Source organism: Oryctolagus cuniculus, chromosome 10 (assembly GCF_051225735.1).
Source record: "Oryctolagus cuniculus isolate XC-2025 breed Fujian yellow rabbit chromosome 10, ASM5122573v1, whole genome shotgun sequence".
In the NCBI taxonomy this organism is placed as follows: domain Eukaryota; kingdom Metazoa; phylum Chordata; class Mammalia; order Lagomorpha; family Leporidae; genus Oryctolagus; species Oryctolagus cuniculus.
The window spans coordinates 42,942,719-42,960,220 of NC_142876.1; the positions used below are offsets into that span (position 1 = coordinate 42,942,719).

The 17,502-nt window shown below is 39.5% G+C and overlaps 1 protein-coding gene across 50 annotated transcripts in view; it reads right to left on the reverse strand.

The window, feature by feature from the left end:
* The window catches only part of DTNA (dystrobrevin alpha), a 419,235-nt gene that overhangs the window by 88,522 nt on the left and 313,211 nt on the right, over nt 1-17,502 (reverse strand). For all 50 annotated transcript variants that reach the window (XM_070050330.2, XM_089305832.1, XM_070050313.2 and 47 more), the window contains one exon: nt 16,658-16,871. In XM_070050330.2, the coding sequence (XP_069906431.1) occupies nt 16,658-16,871 (214 nt within the window). The remainder of the gene's footprint in view (nt 1-16,657; nt 16,872-17,502) is intronic.

Here is a 17,502-nt window from a genome sequence, read left to right on the forward strand (position 1 = left end):
TCACTTGCTCAAAACTTGGGCTGGTTGCCAGAGAACTATGTAGCTAACTATGGATTTAAATAACAAATCATGCTTTTCACTTTGTTTTCATGAGATAATTTTGTGTATGATTCCAGTCCCTATAATTTTTTTAAACTAGGATTCAGAAATATCACTCTTTTTCATCAGAGAATTCCTGAACTTGGGGTTAGGGTAACCATGGGGACTTCCTCACACATGTAGTTTTTTACCATCGTTTCCTACCGCAAGCCAGATGTGCCTATGTGATATATTTACATGCTTATTCTGATATATTACAGGAGTGAAAGCAAGAACTCTGTCTGAGCAATCCTCCTACCTAAATGACGCAAGTGCTGCCAAATCTTCATTGATTCAGGAAGTATTAAAAAAATCTGTTCTTTACAAAATATGGTAAAAAGAGCATACTGATGTTACAATGAACTGATTTCCAGCTGGAAATAAACTTATAATCATATCCTTGGAACACAAAAGCATACTGTATTAGTAATAAATTTCTTTAGTAATTGCTTATCTTAAGAATTATCAAGAGCTACTTAAAATAATAAGGTAAGTGAAGTCTGTATTGACAAAGCTTTGGTATATAAAGTCTTTTATATTCATAACCTGATATATTAGAAAATTAGGTACAATCAATAAATGTGTCTTTGTTCCTTACTAAGCTTCAGAAAGGGTCATTTGTTATTCATCTTTGTTGCTTTCATTCTTATTGTAATGACTGCAATAGAGTTAGCCAGATGCAAAATTAACTGACCACCATGCTAGTGATTCCCTATTATATTTCCAAGCCCGAGCCCCAAACTTACACAAGTATCTGTTGGAAATATCTAGTTGGGTCCCTCAAGCTTAAAATAGGAGGAGTCTTCAGAAACTTCAGGAAAAATGAATATTATGAAAAAATTATACATGTATTTTAACTTTCTGCACTAAATTCATCTTTTAATTCAATTTTTCTACTCACTTTGTAATTTTAAAATTTATATTAAGTGAACAAATTTCATATATCCAGATTTAGCAGCATAGTGATACTTCCCATCCTATCCTCTCTCCTACCCAACTCCCACCCTCCCTCCTCCTTCCTCTTTCAAAAGTTCTTTAAATTTTACAATGACATACTTTCATTTTATTTTATAATCATGAGCTGAACCCTCTACTAGGTAAAGAATTCAACAAATAGTAAGAAGAAAAAGCTCTGTTCTTCAACGGTAGAGAAAAGGGCTTTAAACAATAATTAAATCTCAAAATGGCAATTTTGCATATTCACATTACATTTTTTGTACTCTAGTAGTTACCACAGATCAGGGAAATCATATATTTGTCTTATATACAACAAATATATTTGTCATATATTTCACTAAGTATAATGGTTTCCAGTTGCATCCATTTTTGTTACAAAAGACAGGATTTCATTCCTTTTTATGGCTGAGTAGTATTCCATAGTGTATATATATATATATATATGCCACATTTTCTTTATCCAGTCATTAGTTGATGGACATCTGGTTATTGTGAATTGAGCTACAATAAACATAGGGTACAGATAACTGTTTTATTTACTGATTTCACTTCCTTTGGGTAAATTCTCAGGAGTGGGATGGCTGAGTCATATAGTAGATCTATTTTCAGATTTCTGAGGAATCTCCATGCTATCTTCCATAATGGTTGTACTAACTTACATTCCCACCAACAGCGTATTAAGGTGCCTTTACCCTTACATCCTCACCAGCATTTATTGTTCTTTGATTTCTGTATGAAAGCCATTCTAGTTGGGTTGAGGTAAAACCTCAGTGTGGTTTTGATTTGCATTTCCCTGATGGCTAGTGATCCTGAGCATTTTTTCATGTGTCTGTTGGCCATTTGAATTTCATTATTTGAAAAACTCCTGGGGGCTGGCGTTGTGGTTCGGCAGGTTAATGCCCTGGCCTGAAGCACCGGCATCCCATATGGGCACCGGTTCTAGTTCCAGCTGCTCCTCTTCCAATCCCACTCTCTGCTGTGGCCTGGGAAAGCAGTAGAAGATGGCCGAAGTCCTTGGGCCCCTGTACCTTGTGAGAGACTCGGAAGAAGCTCCTGGCTCCTGGCTTGCAATCGGCACAGCTCCAGCCGTTGCAGTCAATTGGGGAGTGAACCATTGGCTGGAAGACCTTTCTCTCTGCCTCTCCTCTCTCTGTGTAACTCTGACTTTCAAATAAATAAATAAATCTTTAAAAAAAAAAAAAAGGAAAAATTCCTGGTCATGTTCTTTTCCCATTTCTTAACTGGATTGTTTGTTTTGTTGTTGAGTTTCTCGAGCTCTTTATAGATTCTGGATATTAATCCTTTATCAGTTACACAGTTTGCAAATATTTTCTCCCATTCTGTTGTTTGCTTCCCCACTTTGTTATTTCCTGTGCAGTGCAGAAGCTTCTTAGTTTGATGTAATCCTATTTTTCTATTTTTGCTTTGATTGTCTGTGCTTTTAGGGTTTTTTCCAAGAAGTCTTTGCCTATGCCAAAGTCTTGCAGAGTTTCCCTGAAGTTTTTCTCTAGCAATTTGATGGTATCAGGTAGTAGAATATAGATCCTTGATCCATTTTGAGTGGATTTTTGTATAAATTGTAAGGTATGGGTCATGTTTCATTCTTCTGCATGTGGAGATCCAATTTTTCCAGCACCATTTGTTGAAGAGACTGTCCTTGCTCCAGGGATTGATTTTAGCTCCGTTGCCAAAGATTAGTTAGTTGTAGATATGTGCATTGATTTCTGGGATTCTTATTCTGTTCCATTTGTCTACATGTCTATTTTTGTGCCGGTATCAGACTGTTTTGGTTATAACTACCCTATAGTATGTCTTGAAACCTGGTGTTGTGATTCCTCCATCTTTGTTTTTGTTGTATGATTGCTTTAGCTATTCTGGTATCTCTTTAAGTTTCCATATGAATTTTAGCATCAATTTTTTTTTTCTAGATCTGAGAAGTGTTGTTGGTATTTTTGTTGGGATCACACTGAATCTGTAAATTGATTTGGCTAGTATGGACATTTTGATGATATTTTTTGTGTGTCTTCTTTTATATCTTTCTTTAATGTTTTGTAATTTTCATTGTAGAAATCTTTTACCTCCTTGGTTAAATTTATTCTAAGGTATTTACATTTTTTTCTAGCTATTGTGAATGGTACTGATTTTTTTTATTATTAGGCAGAGTTAGACAGTGAGAGACAGAGAGAAAGCTCTTCCTTCTGTTGGTTCACCCCCAAAATGGCTGGTGCACTGCGCTGATCCCAAGCCAGGAGCCAGGAGCTTTCTCCTGGTCTCCCATGCCGGTGCAGGGCCCAAGCACTTGGGCCATCCTCCACTGCCCTCCCGGGCCACAGCAGAGAGCTGGACTGGAAGAGGAGCAACTGAGACTAGAACCCGGCCCCCCTATGGGATGCTGGCACCGCAGGTGGAGGATTAACCAAGTGAGCCATGGCGCCGGCCAATGGTACTGATCTTACAAGTTCCTTCTCAGCCATGGCATTGTCTATAAACAAATGTTATTGATTTTGTGTGTTGATTTTATATCCTGCAACTTTACCAAACTCCCTTATGAGTTCTAATAGTCTTTTAGTGGAATTTTTTAGTCTCCTATATATAGAATCATGTCATCTGCAATCAGGGATAATTTGACTTCCTCTTTTCCAATTTGTATCCTTTTGATTTCTTCTTCTTGCCTAATAACTTTGGCTAAAACTTCCAGAACTATATTTAATAGTAGTGGTGAAAGTGGATATCTTTGTCTTGTCAGATCTTAGTGGAAATGTTTCCAACTTTTCCCCATTCAATATGATGCTGGTTGTGGGTGTGTCATATAGTGCCTTGACTATGTTAAGGAATGTTCCATCTATACTCAATTTGCTTAAGGTTTTTATCATCAAAGGACGTTGTATTTTTTCAAATGCCTTCTCTGCATTTATTGAGACAATCAATGGTTTTTATTCAATTTGCAACTTTTTGAAGCACTCTTTTTTTTTTTTTTTTTTTTTACATTTAGTTTTTATTTAGTGTGAAAGATGCATAGGAGAGTGAGGTCCCTGTCTAAAGGAGAAAGGTAAATCTGGGTTCATACCGAATACCAGGAACCAGCCACAGGGAGGAGCATCTAGGCCAGGAAGCATAGGGCAGGTTGGCCTGAAGGTCACGTGCCCTGATAGGCTACAAGAGGCCAGGGAAAGGAAAAGGGAAGCAAAGATTGAAGCACTCTTGTAGAACTCATTATCTTTACAGAGCCCTTCCACAATACTCAGAGCAACCCCAATGCTACCTGTTCTTCCTTCTCCAGCCTTCTTCTGGTGGTCAGAACCACTCTGCACCTAGTTAGCCAAAAATGAATCCAGAGTCATGGGTCACCTTTGATTTCTTGCACTCCTTAACTCATTACCACTCAGACAAACGCTTAAGGCACTCAATTACATTTCAAAACGAGTCCATTTCCACTACCATTGCTTCCATCAGCTCTTTCTTTACTACATTAATAACATCTTAAATGATCCCTCCAATTGTGCTCATAGCACAGATCTGACCATATTATTTCATTGTTTAAAACCCTTGTTTGCCTGCTTTTGCAGATGGATAATTGAGTGCTTTTATTTTTTATTTTTTTTAATGCTGACTTACTGATGAGAAGAATAGAGTTTTGACTTTTTCTCAAGATATACAAAGCTGTCTCCTCCAGGCTCACTGGCTATATTTCTGTTGGTGTACCCAACACCACAGTCTCACTGCTTAGTGTCTCCTGGCCCCTGTCTTTCCCACCATAGTCTAAGGCCCTCCTGCACATCTGTCAAGATGCTGCCCTATTTCATGATTCACTCAGCTCTGAAAAAAGGTTTTCTTCCTGGATCTCAACAATCAGATAATCACACTCTCCTTCACTTTTTACTATCATGTAGCACCTGTCATATTGAGTGAGCTTGATTTGTTTGTTTCCATGTCTGCAATATGACTCGAATTCACAGTGTAAGAAAGTTGGTGGAAAAAATAATTCTTCTGAATTAGTAAAATTCCCAATGCCTAGGACTTTATCTTCCACAGAGAGTAATCAATACATTTCTTATATTAATAGATATTAAACTTCATAATAAGGATTCCCACTATTTTGAGTGTCGTTCATCAAGATGTTCACTAATTTTAGAGCAGATAACTTTTACAAAAATGGAATGATCTTTATAAAAACCACTGGATTCAGAATTATTCCATGACCCCTGACTTCCCAACTGCTTGGGTAATTGGAAGAATCACACATTTCATTTCAGGAAATTATTAAGCTTCTTTTCCCAAGCTGAAACATGGTTCAAATAATGAAAACAGGAAGTCCACAAAGCATGGGAGGTTAGGAAGATAGCAAGAAGTTTTAAAATGCAAAGAAACTGAGGAGCATTATATGTGAGATGATGTTGACAGCAATTCAAGCTGCTTTCAATGAATCAGCGAGAACAATTTAACTCTAGAGGACTGAGCACAGATGATGTTGGAACAGAAAGTTCTCCAAAAAAGAAAATGATAATAGCTCATGGGTGAATTCTTAAACCTTAGCTTCCAATGAAGAAGATCACTGGGAAATCGCCAGTCCTGCATTGTTCCTAGAAACGGAAGATTGATTATATCAAATCCAACAGTGGTTGTATCAGAGCTACTCAGCCAAATTGACACAATAAATCTATATAAATCACCAAGTGGAAGGCGGCTGAATGAGGGCTTTGCAGGAACTCAAGGGTGAAATTAGGCCACTGGAATCTATTGTTATGCAACCTACTGAGCCAGATTGCAAATGTGACCCCTGTCATGAAGAAGGATTCAGAGGGTATGCAGGGATTTAGATCATGGTAAGCACACCCACACTGAATGCGTTCAGAACCTGCTCACCCCAGGCACAGGATAAATCATTAAGGAGTTTAAAGAGTGAGTGATATGCCTGATTCTACAATGGAGAACAGGGCATCAAAAAACACCAATGCCCCTTTTATTTTTTAATTTTTTTAATTTTTATTTATTTGACAGGTAGAGTTAGACAGGGAGAGAGACAGAGAGAAAGGTCTTCCTTCCATTGGTTCACTCCCCAAATGGCTGCTACGGCTGGCACTGCACCGATCTGAAGCCAGGAGCCAGGTACTTCCTCCTGGTCTCCCTTGCAGGTGCAGGGGCCCAAGCTCCTGGGCCATCTTCCACTGCCTTCCTGGGCCACAGCAGAGAGCTGGACTGGAAGAGGAGCAACTGGGACTAGAACCCGGTACACACATAGGATGCCAGTGCCGCAGATGGAGGTAACCAACTGAGCCACGGTGCTGGCCCCAACCCCTTTTATTTTTTAAAATAAGATTTACTTATTTGAAAGGCAGAGAGAGAAAAGGAGAGAGAGAGACACAGAGAGAGAGACAGAGAGAGAGAAAGAGAGATCTTCCATCTACTAGTTGGTTCACTCCCCAAATGAATGCAATGGCCAAGGCTGGGTCAGGCCAAAGCCAGGATCCAGGAGCTTCTTTTGGGTCTCCCATGTGGGTGCAGGGGCCCAAGCACATGGTCCTTCTTTCATTGTTTTCCCAGGCACATTAGCAGGGAGCTGGATCAGTAGAGCAGCCAAGACTCAAACTGGTACCCATATGGGATATGCTGGCACTGCAGAGGGCAGCTTAACCCCTGCACCACTGCACTGGCCCCCGTTGCCCCTTTAAAAAACATTTTCAGGAAGTGTAACAGGATGCAGACAAAGGAAGGAGAAGAAAATGCTTTTCTAAAGGTCTTTGACTAGGTTCCATGCAAAGGTTATTACTTAACATCACCTCGAGATTGGGCTATTTTCTTGGGAAGAATTGGCACAAACACTGGTAGGACTAGGGAGAAGTTGGCATGCCCTCAATGTAGACATAGAAAAGCTATGTTAGCCAGGAATCATTATTAATTGAGATCAATTTATTTACAGCCATAATTCAGGCAGCAAAACTGAGGAAGCATGGGAAGGTGGAAAACATAGATAGTCCCTCTTGCTGCAGGACAACCAGCCTGGGAATGGTACAACACATGGAAGAACATAGGAAAACAACTATATTATTTTCTTGCTTCTATGAAAAGCTGAGAACGTGTAGCTTTGATTTCATGAGCAGCTCTGATTTGCACCTTAAAAAAACATAACAAGCTGGCACCGTGGCTCACTTGGCTAATCCTCTACTTGCGGCGCCAGTACCCCAGGTTCTAGTCCCGGTTGCTCCTCTTCCAGTCCAGCTCTCTGCTGTGGCCTGGGAAGGCAGTGGAGGATGGCCCAAGTGCTTGGGCCCTGCACCTGCATGGGAGACCATGAGGAAGTACCTGGCTTCTGGCTTCGGATCAGCGCAGCGTCTGCCGTGGCATCCATTAGGGGAGTGAACCAACGGAAGGAAGACCTTTCTCTCTGTCTCTCTCTCACTGTCTATAACTCTCTCTCTGTCTCTCTCTCTCACTGTCTAATTCTGCCTGGCCAAAAAACAACAACAACAACAACAACAACAAAAAACAAAATAAAAAAACATAACAAGGGAGCTAGAGAATATACCTAGCAGATGTATGCCATTTCCCTTGCTATATATCCAGGAGTGGGATTGCTGGGTCACACTATTTTTAGTTTTGTGAGGAACCACCATACTGTTTTCCATAATGGTTGTACTAATTTATATCCCCCACTTTTCTCCACTTCTTCCCCAACACTTGGTATCTTCTTTTTGATAATAGTCAATCTTTTTTTAATTTAAAGATTTATTTATTTATTTGAAAGGCAGAGTTACAGAGAGGCTGAGAGAGAGAGAGAGAGAGAGAGACAGACAGACAGACAGACAGAGAAAGGTCTTCCATCTGCTGGTTCACTCCCCAATGGTAGCAATGGCCGGAGCTGGGCTGTTCCAAAGCCAGGAGCCAGGAATTTCTTCTGGGTCTCCCATGTGGGTACAGGGGCCCAAGGACTTGGGCCATCTTCTACTGCTTCTCTAGGCAGAGAGCTGGATCAGAAGAGGAGCAGCCGGTACCTGAACCAGTGCCCATATGGGATACCAACACTGCAGACAGCAGCTTTATAGTGCAGGCCCCACAACAGCCAATCTTACCAGTGTGAGAAGATATCTTACTGTGGTTTTGGTTTAATTTCCCTGATGATGTAACATTGAACTTTTTTTCTTTCATGGACCTGATGGCTACTGGTATGTCTTTCTTTGAGAAACGTCCATTTAGTTCTGCTGCCATTTTTAATTGGATTACTTGTGCTTTTTGCTAGTGAATTGAGTTTCTTAGATATTCTGGATATTAACCTTTTGCCTGATGTATGGTTTGCAGATGTTGTCTCCCATTATGTGCATTGTCTCTTTACTCAGTTGACTCCTTTGCTCTATAAAAGCTCTTTAGTTTGATGAAATCCAATTTGTTTTTACTTTTGTTCCCTGTGCTTTTGGGGTCTTTTCTAGAAAATCCTTGACAATTCCAATATCCTGAAGTGCTTTTCCTATGTTTTCTTCTAATAGTTCCAACGTTTCTGGCTTCAAATATTTCTTTTTAGTCCATTTCGAGTAGATTTTTGTACATGTTAAGAGAGAGGGTCTAGTTTCATTCTTTTGTATGTGGATATCCAATTTTCCCACTGCTATTTGTTAAAAAGACTATTCTTTTCAATGTATGTTCTTAGCATCTTTGTCAAAAATCAGTTAGCTGTATATGTCTGTGCTTACTTCTAGGGTCTCTGTTCTGTTCCACTGGTCTATGGTTTTGTTTAAATACCAATATTATGTTTTTAAAATTACTGTAGCTTTGTAATATATTTTATATTCAGGTAGTATATTGCTTTTTACTGGGGCCGGCGCTGTGGCACAGTGGGTTAACACCCTGGCCTGAAGTGCCGGCATCCCATATGGGCGCCGGTTCTAGTCCCGGCTGCTTCTCTTCTGATCCAGCTTTCTGCTATGGCCTGGAAAAGTAGTAGAGGATGGCCCATGTCCTTGGGCCCCTGCGCCCACGTGGGAGACCTGGAAGAAGCTCCTGGCTCCTGACTTCGGATCGGCGCAGCTCCGGCCGTTGCAGCCAATGGAGTGAACCATCAGCTGGAAGACCTCTCTCTCTCTGCCTCTCCTCTCTCTGTGTAACTCTGCCTTTCAAATAAATAAATAAATTGTTAAAAAAATAATGAGGCTGGCGCCGTGGCTCAATAGGCTAATCCTCCACCTTGCGGCGCCGGCACACCGGGTTCTAGTCCCGGTTGGGGCGCCGGATTCTGTCCCGGTTGCCCCTCTTCCAGGCCAGCTCTCTGCTATGGCCAGGGAGTGCAGTGGAGGATGGCCCAGGTGCTTGGGCCCTGCACCCCATGGGAGACCAGGAAAAGCACCTGGATCCTGGCTCCTGCCATCGGATCAGCGCGGTGCGCCGGCTGCAGCGGCGGCCATTGGAGGGTGATCCAACGGCAAAGGAAGACCTTTCTCTCTGTCTCTCTCTCTTACTGTCCACTCTGCCTGTCAAAAAAAAAAAATAAATAAAAAAAATTAAAAAAAAAATTAAAAAAATAATGCTTCTTACTTTGCCCTTTGTGTTCAGGATCACTTTGGCTATTCAGGGTCATTTGTAGTTTCATACAAATTTTAGCAATGTTTTTTTCTAGTTTTGTGTCACTGAGATTTTGATATGAATTATGCCAAAACTGTAAATTGCTCTGGTATGCAAATTTTAACAATATTGATTCTTCCAATCCATGAACACAGATGTCTTTTCATTTGTGTCCAATTTTTTTCCATTAATGATTTTCAGTTTCCATTGTAGCAATTTTTCAACCCTTTGGTTAAAATTATTACCAGGTATTTTTTTTTGTAATTATTGGAAATGAGATTTTGCTTTCTGGATTTCTTTTTCAGATGATTCACTGTTGGTATATAACAATAATAATGAGACTTGTACATTGACTTTTGTTTCCTGCAATTTTGGTAAATTTTTTTAGTTCTAATAGACTTGTGTTGGAGTTTTTTGGGGTTTCTATATATTGAATCATGTCAACTGCAACCAGTGATAATTTAATGTTCTCCTTTCCAAGTTGGTTGCCCCTTATTTCTTTCTCTTGTCTACAGCTCTAAGACTTTCAGTACTGTGTTGAATAAAAGTGGTTAAAATGGGCATCCTATTTTCCCTTTACTCTGTTTTCTCACTCTGAAAATTTTCAAACTTTTCTAGGAGACAACCAATTAAAAATGGAAGGAGGAAATAACTTAGTCTTTGGTTAAAACACACGTGGTAAACTCACAGAATGACTGTTTTAAGAAGACACAGTTGTTTCAAAAGACATAGTTGACTCATCACAATAAAAAGTTAATAACTGCTTTACTCTGGGTTGTTTTTTGTGTGATCTTACAATAGAACCAATTGATTCTTTTGACTAAAACATTTTTAGGGAAACTTTGCCTGGAAGGAGAAATTTGCTTTTGACAAGAAGGAAAAACAACAAATAGATTTTGATAGGTTTGGGATGCTGGGCTGAACTCAGAACAGAATGTACAATTTTTTTTCTAACTGCCAAGAAAGTTTTCTATTGGAAGTTACAGAATCCCATGATAAAGTTCAAGACTTCAACGTGACATGTGAATTCTGACTGATGCTTTCTTGAAGAGAAAGGAGAAATTAGCTCTCTGGTTACCAGAACTAAAATCAGAAGCTCTTCTTTTACTAATATGCTTTACAAACACATTTGGAGAGCCTCTTGTGGCAAGCAAAGGCCCAGCACTCAAATTATTCTTTCGCACACATTATCTTCCTCACATCCTCCTCTCTGCTTCCACAAGATGCCTCTATCATGACATGAATCTTTTTTTTTTCTTAAAGATGTTTTATTTATTTATTTGACAGGCAGAGTTACAGACAGTGAGAGAGAGAGAGAAAGAGACAGAAATGTCTTCCATCCGATGGTTCATTCCCCCCTCCAATGACACGATTCTTTTTCTAGGAATTATTTTGTTCACAGCATCACTCATTTAGATACTTAGATACTTATTGCCTTTGCCCCAGTGACTGAGGAATAAGACTTGACTCCTATATTCTGTTTGCTCACAGTCTACTGGAGAGAAAGGGTTAAAATTGGTTAATTTTAATGCAACACATTTTTTAAAGGGGGTATCTCATCTCACTTCATCTTATCTTACTATTCTCCCCAGACTAGCAGAGCACTTATGACACAGCAAGCTTTTAGCCTATGTTTAATTCATGAATGGAGTGGGGAAAAGAATTTTCTAATTTGCCATTTAAGGTTTATTGAAAAATATGAAGTATTTACTGAGTAAAGTTATAATGATTATTATCACCCTTAACTTCAGATTGTGCAGTTATGTGATGCCTTGCATTCAGAAGTGATTACATCCATAATTATTATTGTTTTGGGAATAGTCAAGTAAATCTATGAACAGATAGATGCCCATTGGCCCTGGCAAATCTTCGGCCTTTTACATGATGTCAGAAAATGATCTGGGAAAAGAATAACTAATAGTTCTGGATCAAGTGAATTTTCCCAGAGTTTCTTCAGAATGGAAGGGGACAATATAGCTTGATGTTTCCTTTTGTCCTCTGAAATTCTGTGTGCCATTCACCCAGAGCATAAGTCTGGTAGAAGATGAATGATAAAACTGAAAATTCTTTGGAAAGCGATTCCATTTTAGCAAAATGTACAAATCTAGAATAAAGTATTTTTCTACTGGAACACACTTTTAGTTACTAGAAGAGAAGGTTTTATGGACATCTTGAACTTAAGATGTGCTAAGATAAAAATCATCAAGAGAAGTAAACACTTTTAAATATCTAGTTTTATCCATATAGAAGATAAAAGAAAAGAGAACATTTGGTTTTATATAACTCTCTCTCTTTCCTTTGTTCTCACACATAGTCTCCAACATGAACAATGCATTTTGTTGGCTCACAGAAAAATGGCTGTGTACTTTGAAGTACTTCTTGCATTAAATATCAGAATCATTATTAAAATTCAAAAGGCAGAAGGATTTTGGCAGAGTTCCAGAGTCATTTCATATCCACACATTTCAAATAGTGCTGTGGTCCCTTTCACAGCGTCAGGAGCTCAGCAGTGAGAATGATTGTTCCAATGCTCACCAAGATGCAATACATCAAACAAAGAAGAAAATACCAGGATTTTGTATTCTCTGCCTAAGACTGTTACACAATGGATTTGTAGTTCTAGATAGCTGTCATAAAACTGACTCTAATGCTACAGAGTAAAACTTATTAAAGTCCAAATATTTCTTTATTTTATTTATATTCACTCTGTCACATATGTCTAAATGCCACAAACTTGAAAGGTTATGAATGTGAGCAATACAAATCATACCCTGTACTAAGGGAGACAAGTCTGAGAGGAAAAAAAAAGCAATACACTAATCCTCATTTCAAAGAATAAAACAGAAATCATGTATCAAGCTGGTTCCTGAAATGAAATGATTTTTCCCATTCATCTCATCTAGTCTGAAGTTGCATGAACTACAAATTATTTAATCTATGTCTCAGTTTTATCATCTCTCCAACCTGCAACATTACAATATAGTGCCAAATAATGATCCTGTTGGCACACAATAAATACTGAGTAAATCCTAGCTGTTATTACAATTACTATATGAATACCATTCATGTTATGACTATAGCATGCTCTTTGAAAATAGGAAAACCACTGTTCCTTTTAACATTTATGATTGTGCTACTAGGATTTTTTAGTACCTGAATATATATGAAAATGGGATTTACTAAAATTATGAGACTATCACATCACGTACTTTATGAGGAACTGTTCGAAGTAGGAAGATACTACCGGGTTAAGTCTATAGTTATTGGTAGTGTTTTCCAGGGAGGTAGGAAGAAAGTTACAGAAGTATATTGAAGTCTTTGGTGAAAATAGGATCACCCACGTTAGGAATAATGAACATCCAGTATAGACTCTATGAATCTAGGTGACCAGGACTCATTTGTCTCGGTAATACCCCGAAGGCTAAACATGACTTAATGTCAGAAAAAGAATGAAAGGAATTTTGTATGACAAGAGCTGAAAAAAAAGATTGACCTATAATTTATTGACTTATTCTTGTTTGAGTATGGTCTCAGATGCTGTGCAAAGATATGGTCACACCCTAAAGTGACTTGGGAGACGCAGTCATAGGAATAGACAAAGTGCACAAACAGTGATAGCAGACTCACGTGTGAGAAACAGGGAGATCTGGAGACGGGTGAGCTCTGTGGCTGTGAGAGAAGAGCTTTACAGAGTGTTAGAACTGGTGACGACACCTCTCAAAAAGGCTGCATGTGACAGACATTGAAGAATTATTTTCATCTTGTCACTTTCTGCCATGCTGAGTTACTCCATATTTGCTAAACATGAATGACAACAGAAAAGCTCCTTCCAACACTTCAAAGGGAACTTTTTCACCCAGCACTGGAACGTGGGACAAGAAGTGAGAGGCACAGCTGCGGACACTCTGTTAGTGGATTCGGAGGACAGAGCCACAAGTACGAGGAGGGAAGGTGGCAGGCTGATTTCCGGAGAGAGAACAGAGGAAGAGAGGAAGCTCAGGCTATTTGCTAAGTTTGTTCACTGCCCTCCCTCTCAGCCTCGCTCCCACCTTCTAACATCTCTTTTTCCATCCTTTCCAAGAACATCCATCCAGTTCCCTGGAGCCCTGAAGAAAGCGAGCTTCTGGCTTGGAAAGAGTCTGCTCAGAAATTACTGCCAGGGCCACCTTCCTTTTGACAATACAGCTAACTTTAGAGTAAAAATCAGGAAGAATAAAAAATACAGTCCAGGGACTGTCTTTTCAGTGACAGAAGTAAGGATGGATGTAGGTTGTTGGGATCAGATGCTGCCTCTTAACATTGTCCAAATCATCCTATATATGGAGCTGTAGACCATGACTTCTAAGAGGTTGACTTGATCAAAGAGCACAAAAACCTGGCAAACAGGAAATTGATTATTATCTACAGTAAGGATTGCTCTGAACTGTAATCCAGTTTTCTGGAGGGATGGGAGAGGGGTGGAGGAGTGCTATTCTTGGGGAACTATGGTTAAGATACTGAGTCTGGTTCCCAGGAACACACCCAAGTATAGTGGGCTTTGATCTTCATTTTGAGGTAACATGTTTTTTGGCAGAGTCCAACTGACTGAGTCTGGGGAATTTTAAGAAACCATAATAATGACCAAGTTTCTTTGAATGCACATTCTTGCTCTTCATGAGTTTAAATAGCTATATTGTGCTGTGCTTCCTTTTTTTTTTTTTTTAAACATCACCTCTTTAGAGACCAGATTCTTAAGGCAACCCCAATTAAAAAATTATGTATTAATATCTGCTTATGTGAAAGGCAGAGTGATGGGGGTGGGGGAGATAGAGATATCTTTCATCTGCTGGTTTACTTCCCTAATTCACACAATAGCAGAGGCTGGGCCAAGCTGAACTCAGGAGTCAGGAACTCCATCCAAATCTCCTATGTGGAGGTGGCAGGGACTCATTACATAAGCCATCATCAGATGTCTCCCAGGCACATAAGCAGAAAGCTGGATAAGAAGTGAGGTGGAAGGGCCAGTGCTGTGGTGTAATAGGTAAAGTGGACACCTGGGATGCCGGAATCCCATATGGGTGCCAGTTCAATTCCCAGTTGCCCCACTTCCAATCAAGCTCCCTGCTAATGGCCTGGGAAAGCAGTGGAAGATGACCCAAGTTCTTGGGTCCCTAGACAGATGTGGAAGAACAGACCTGAAAGAAGCTCCTGGCTCCTGGCTTCAGTCTGGCTCAGCCCTGGCCATTGTGGCCATTTGGGGAACGAACCAGTAGATGAAAGTTCTCTCTGTCTTTTCCTCTCTCTGTAGCTCTGCCTTTCAAATAATCAAAAATTGGAAGAAAAAAAAAAAGCTGAGGTTGAGGCACAACTCTATCCCAGGCACTCTGATATGAGATACAGGCACCCCAAGCGGTGCCTTGAATGACTGTGCCACAATGCCTACCTCTCCTACTTTTCATTTTATATTTCCCCATTTTTCTTCTATAAGTCCACTTAAAATATAGCAAATAGGGGCTCAATCTGCTGAATGATTCTGTAACAGCAAAGGCTATTTTTGTTTTACTAGTATCGGGCTCATTCCTCTCTGCCAAAATACAAAGAGCCTCTTAAACACTTCGGCTCTGTTGTGGGATTGGTGGCAGAAAGTGGCATCAGAAATGGAAATATGGAAATAATGGACCTCATTTGGAGTAACAGGAGTTTACCATGATAAGAAACAGAGTTGAACATTCATTTTATTCTTGAGTTTCCCTACTGATACTCACTTCCAAGTTACATTTCCAGAGAGCTGTACTTCCTGATGGCTTATATTTCACATTTAAAATTCAAAAAGCCAGCAGATAGATACTTCAGGTATCAGTAGAACTGCCTATAATTACTTGCTACATCAAAGAAAAGGAGAAGAAATATCTGCAGACTAGGGTTTGTACGTGGATGTGTTTATAAATCCACAACAATGAGGTTATTGAGAGTACACATCAAATGCCTTCTGGACTACAAGAGCAGGGACCAAATGAACATTTCTTCTGAACATTTGCATGTATTGCTTGCTACCCTGGGAAAGTCCTTAAATTTAGCATTCATCAATCTTAAAATGATTCAACTGTATCAGCAGTAGCTATTCAGAGAATATAACTATTTCTCAAAATGATCTAACCAATATTTCTAAACAAAAGTGAAAAATCTTACTCTATTAGTTTAAGTCCCATACATTTCACAGAACAGTAACTTCCTCATTGTTAATCTGATCTGTTTCTGTATTTAGGAATTAGGTGAAAATTATTCCTTTGATTTGATTTCTTATGAATGCTCTAGCAATACTCCAGGGTTTGGTGGAAAATTATGTTTCACTTTTTACATTTTCCATTGTTAAGCTGATAACAAATAAGTTCCCTGCAATCATTAGTGGTAAGTCTGAAAGCTGAGACACTCTTGTAAAGGGGCCCAGATGGAAATGCTGTTGCAGAAATTCCACAGCCTGATTCCATTGTGCTGCCTGTCATGTGGAGCCACAGCTTCTCAACCTGCCCCACCACCCAGTTGCTATAGCAATTGGGCCAGAGGAGTATATCTAGTTCTGAGGTTCACATAAAGCAAGGCATCTACTAAGCTAGAAGGCTCAATTTCAAGTTGCAAATTTCTCAAAATATAAACACCATGGACACAATAATGTATACTGGTAAAACCAAGCAGGAACAAGTCCATTGCCAATCTAGGTTGCAAAGTGACAGCTAGTAACTGCTGTTGAGCAGCATAATGGCATTAACCTGTGGGGATGGTGGGCACTGTGTTTGGGTCCAGGTTTTTTGCCATCAGGTAGCACTCACAAGTGTCCATGTCTTCTAGAAAACATGAGATGAGTTAAATGTCAGCACATAAAAGACAACTGTCCTTGAATCCCTATAGCACTATTTTATTCTCTAGTTTCTTTTTCTACAGAATTAAAAATTTGTAATAAATATAGAGATTTCAGTGACAAGAGCATCTCATGAACAAAAAGAGATAGTTGCTCTAGAAAATTGAGAAAAAGACCAAGAAGTACAAGAGGAAATGGAAATCGGGTAGGCAGAGAGTAACAATATTCAATGGAGCTTACGGATCAAAAGCTGCAAGCAGGAAGTTAAGCAGGAGACTGATGGACTGCTCCACGTGGATTTGGTGCGTGGTTGGCATCCGTTTGTTGAGCTGGTAGAAAATGGTGGACAGCACTGCCTCCAAGCGGGCCACATTGAGTTCTGTGTTTGGGTCCAGGTTGTTCAAAGCATTTTCCCGCAGTGCTTCTATGACATTCCAAATGTCCACCAGGTGCACTGCAATTAAAGCAGAGTTGACTTGTAAGTGCATAGAAAGGCAAATGTGTTACTTTACATGTGTGTCTGTCTTGCTTTTCTACACTCTTCATTTGTGTTCATCTGTTTTGGGATTTGATGTAGGTATACACACACGTGCATAATCTCTAGGGCTTGATACACAGTATATAATAGCAGGCAAATGATTTACTGAATACAGCAGTGGATAGTTATTTCTAATCTTCACAATGGCCCTTGAAATACAGCCAACATTCATGCTGTATATGGCAAGACTGAGGATCAGGGAAGTTAACTGACAAATGCAAAGATACAAGGCCAGTGAATGGCAAAACTGGCATTCAAATCCAAGTTTATCTGGCCTAAAAGCATTTCTGCACTGCACATACTGATTCTTCAAAAAGAAGAGATCAACGTTTAAATTCTAGTGTAAAAAAGCATTTGTCCACGTAAAATATTTTCATTTACTCTTCTATTTTTTAGTAGCATTCAGCTTGAAGTAAGAAAATACAAAAGGGAAGTGAAGGTAAGAACGAATATGAAGAAAAAAGGAAAAGTTATCTACACAGTGTCGCAGCAGAGCTTAGTCAGGGATCATTTAAGTACCTTGGTCAAGAACAAGCAGCTTCTTGAC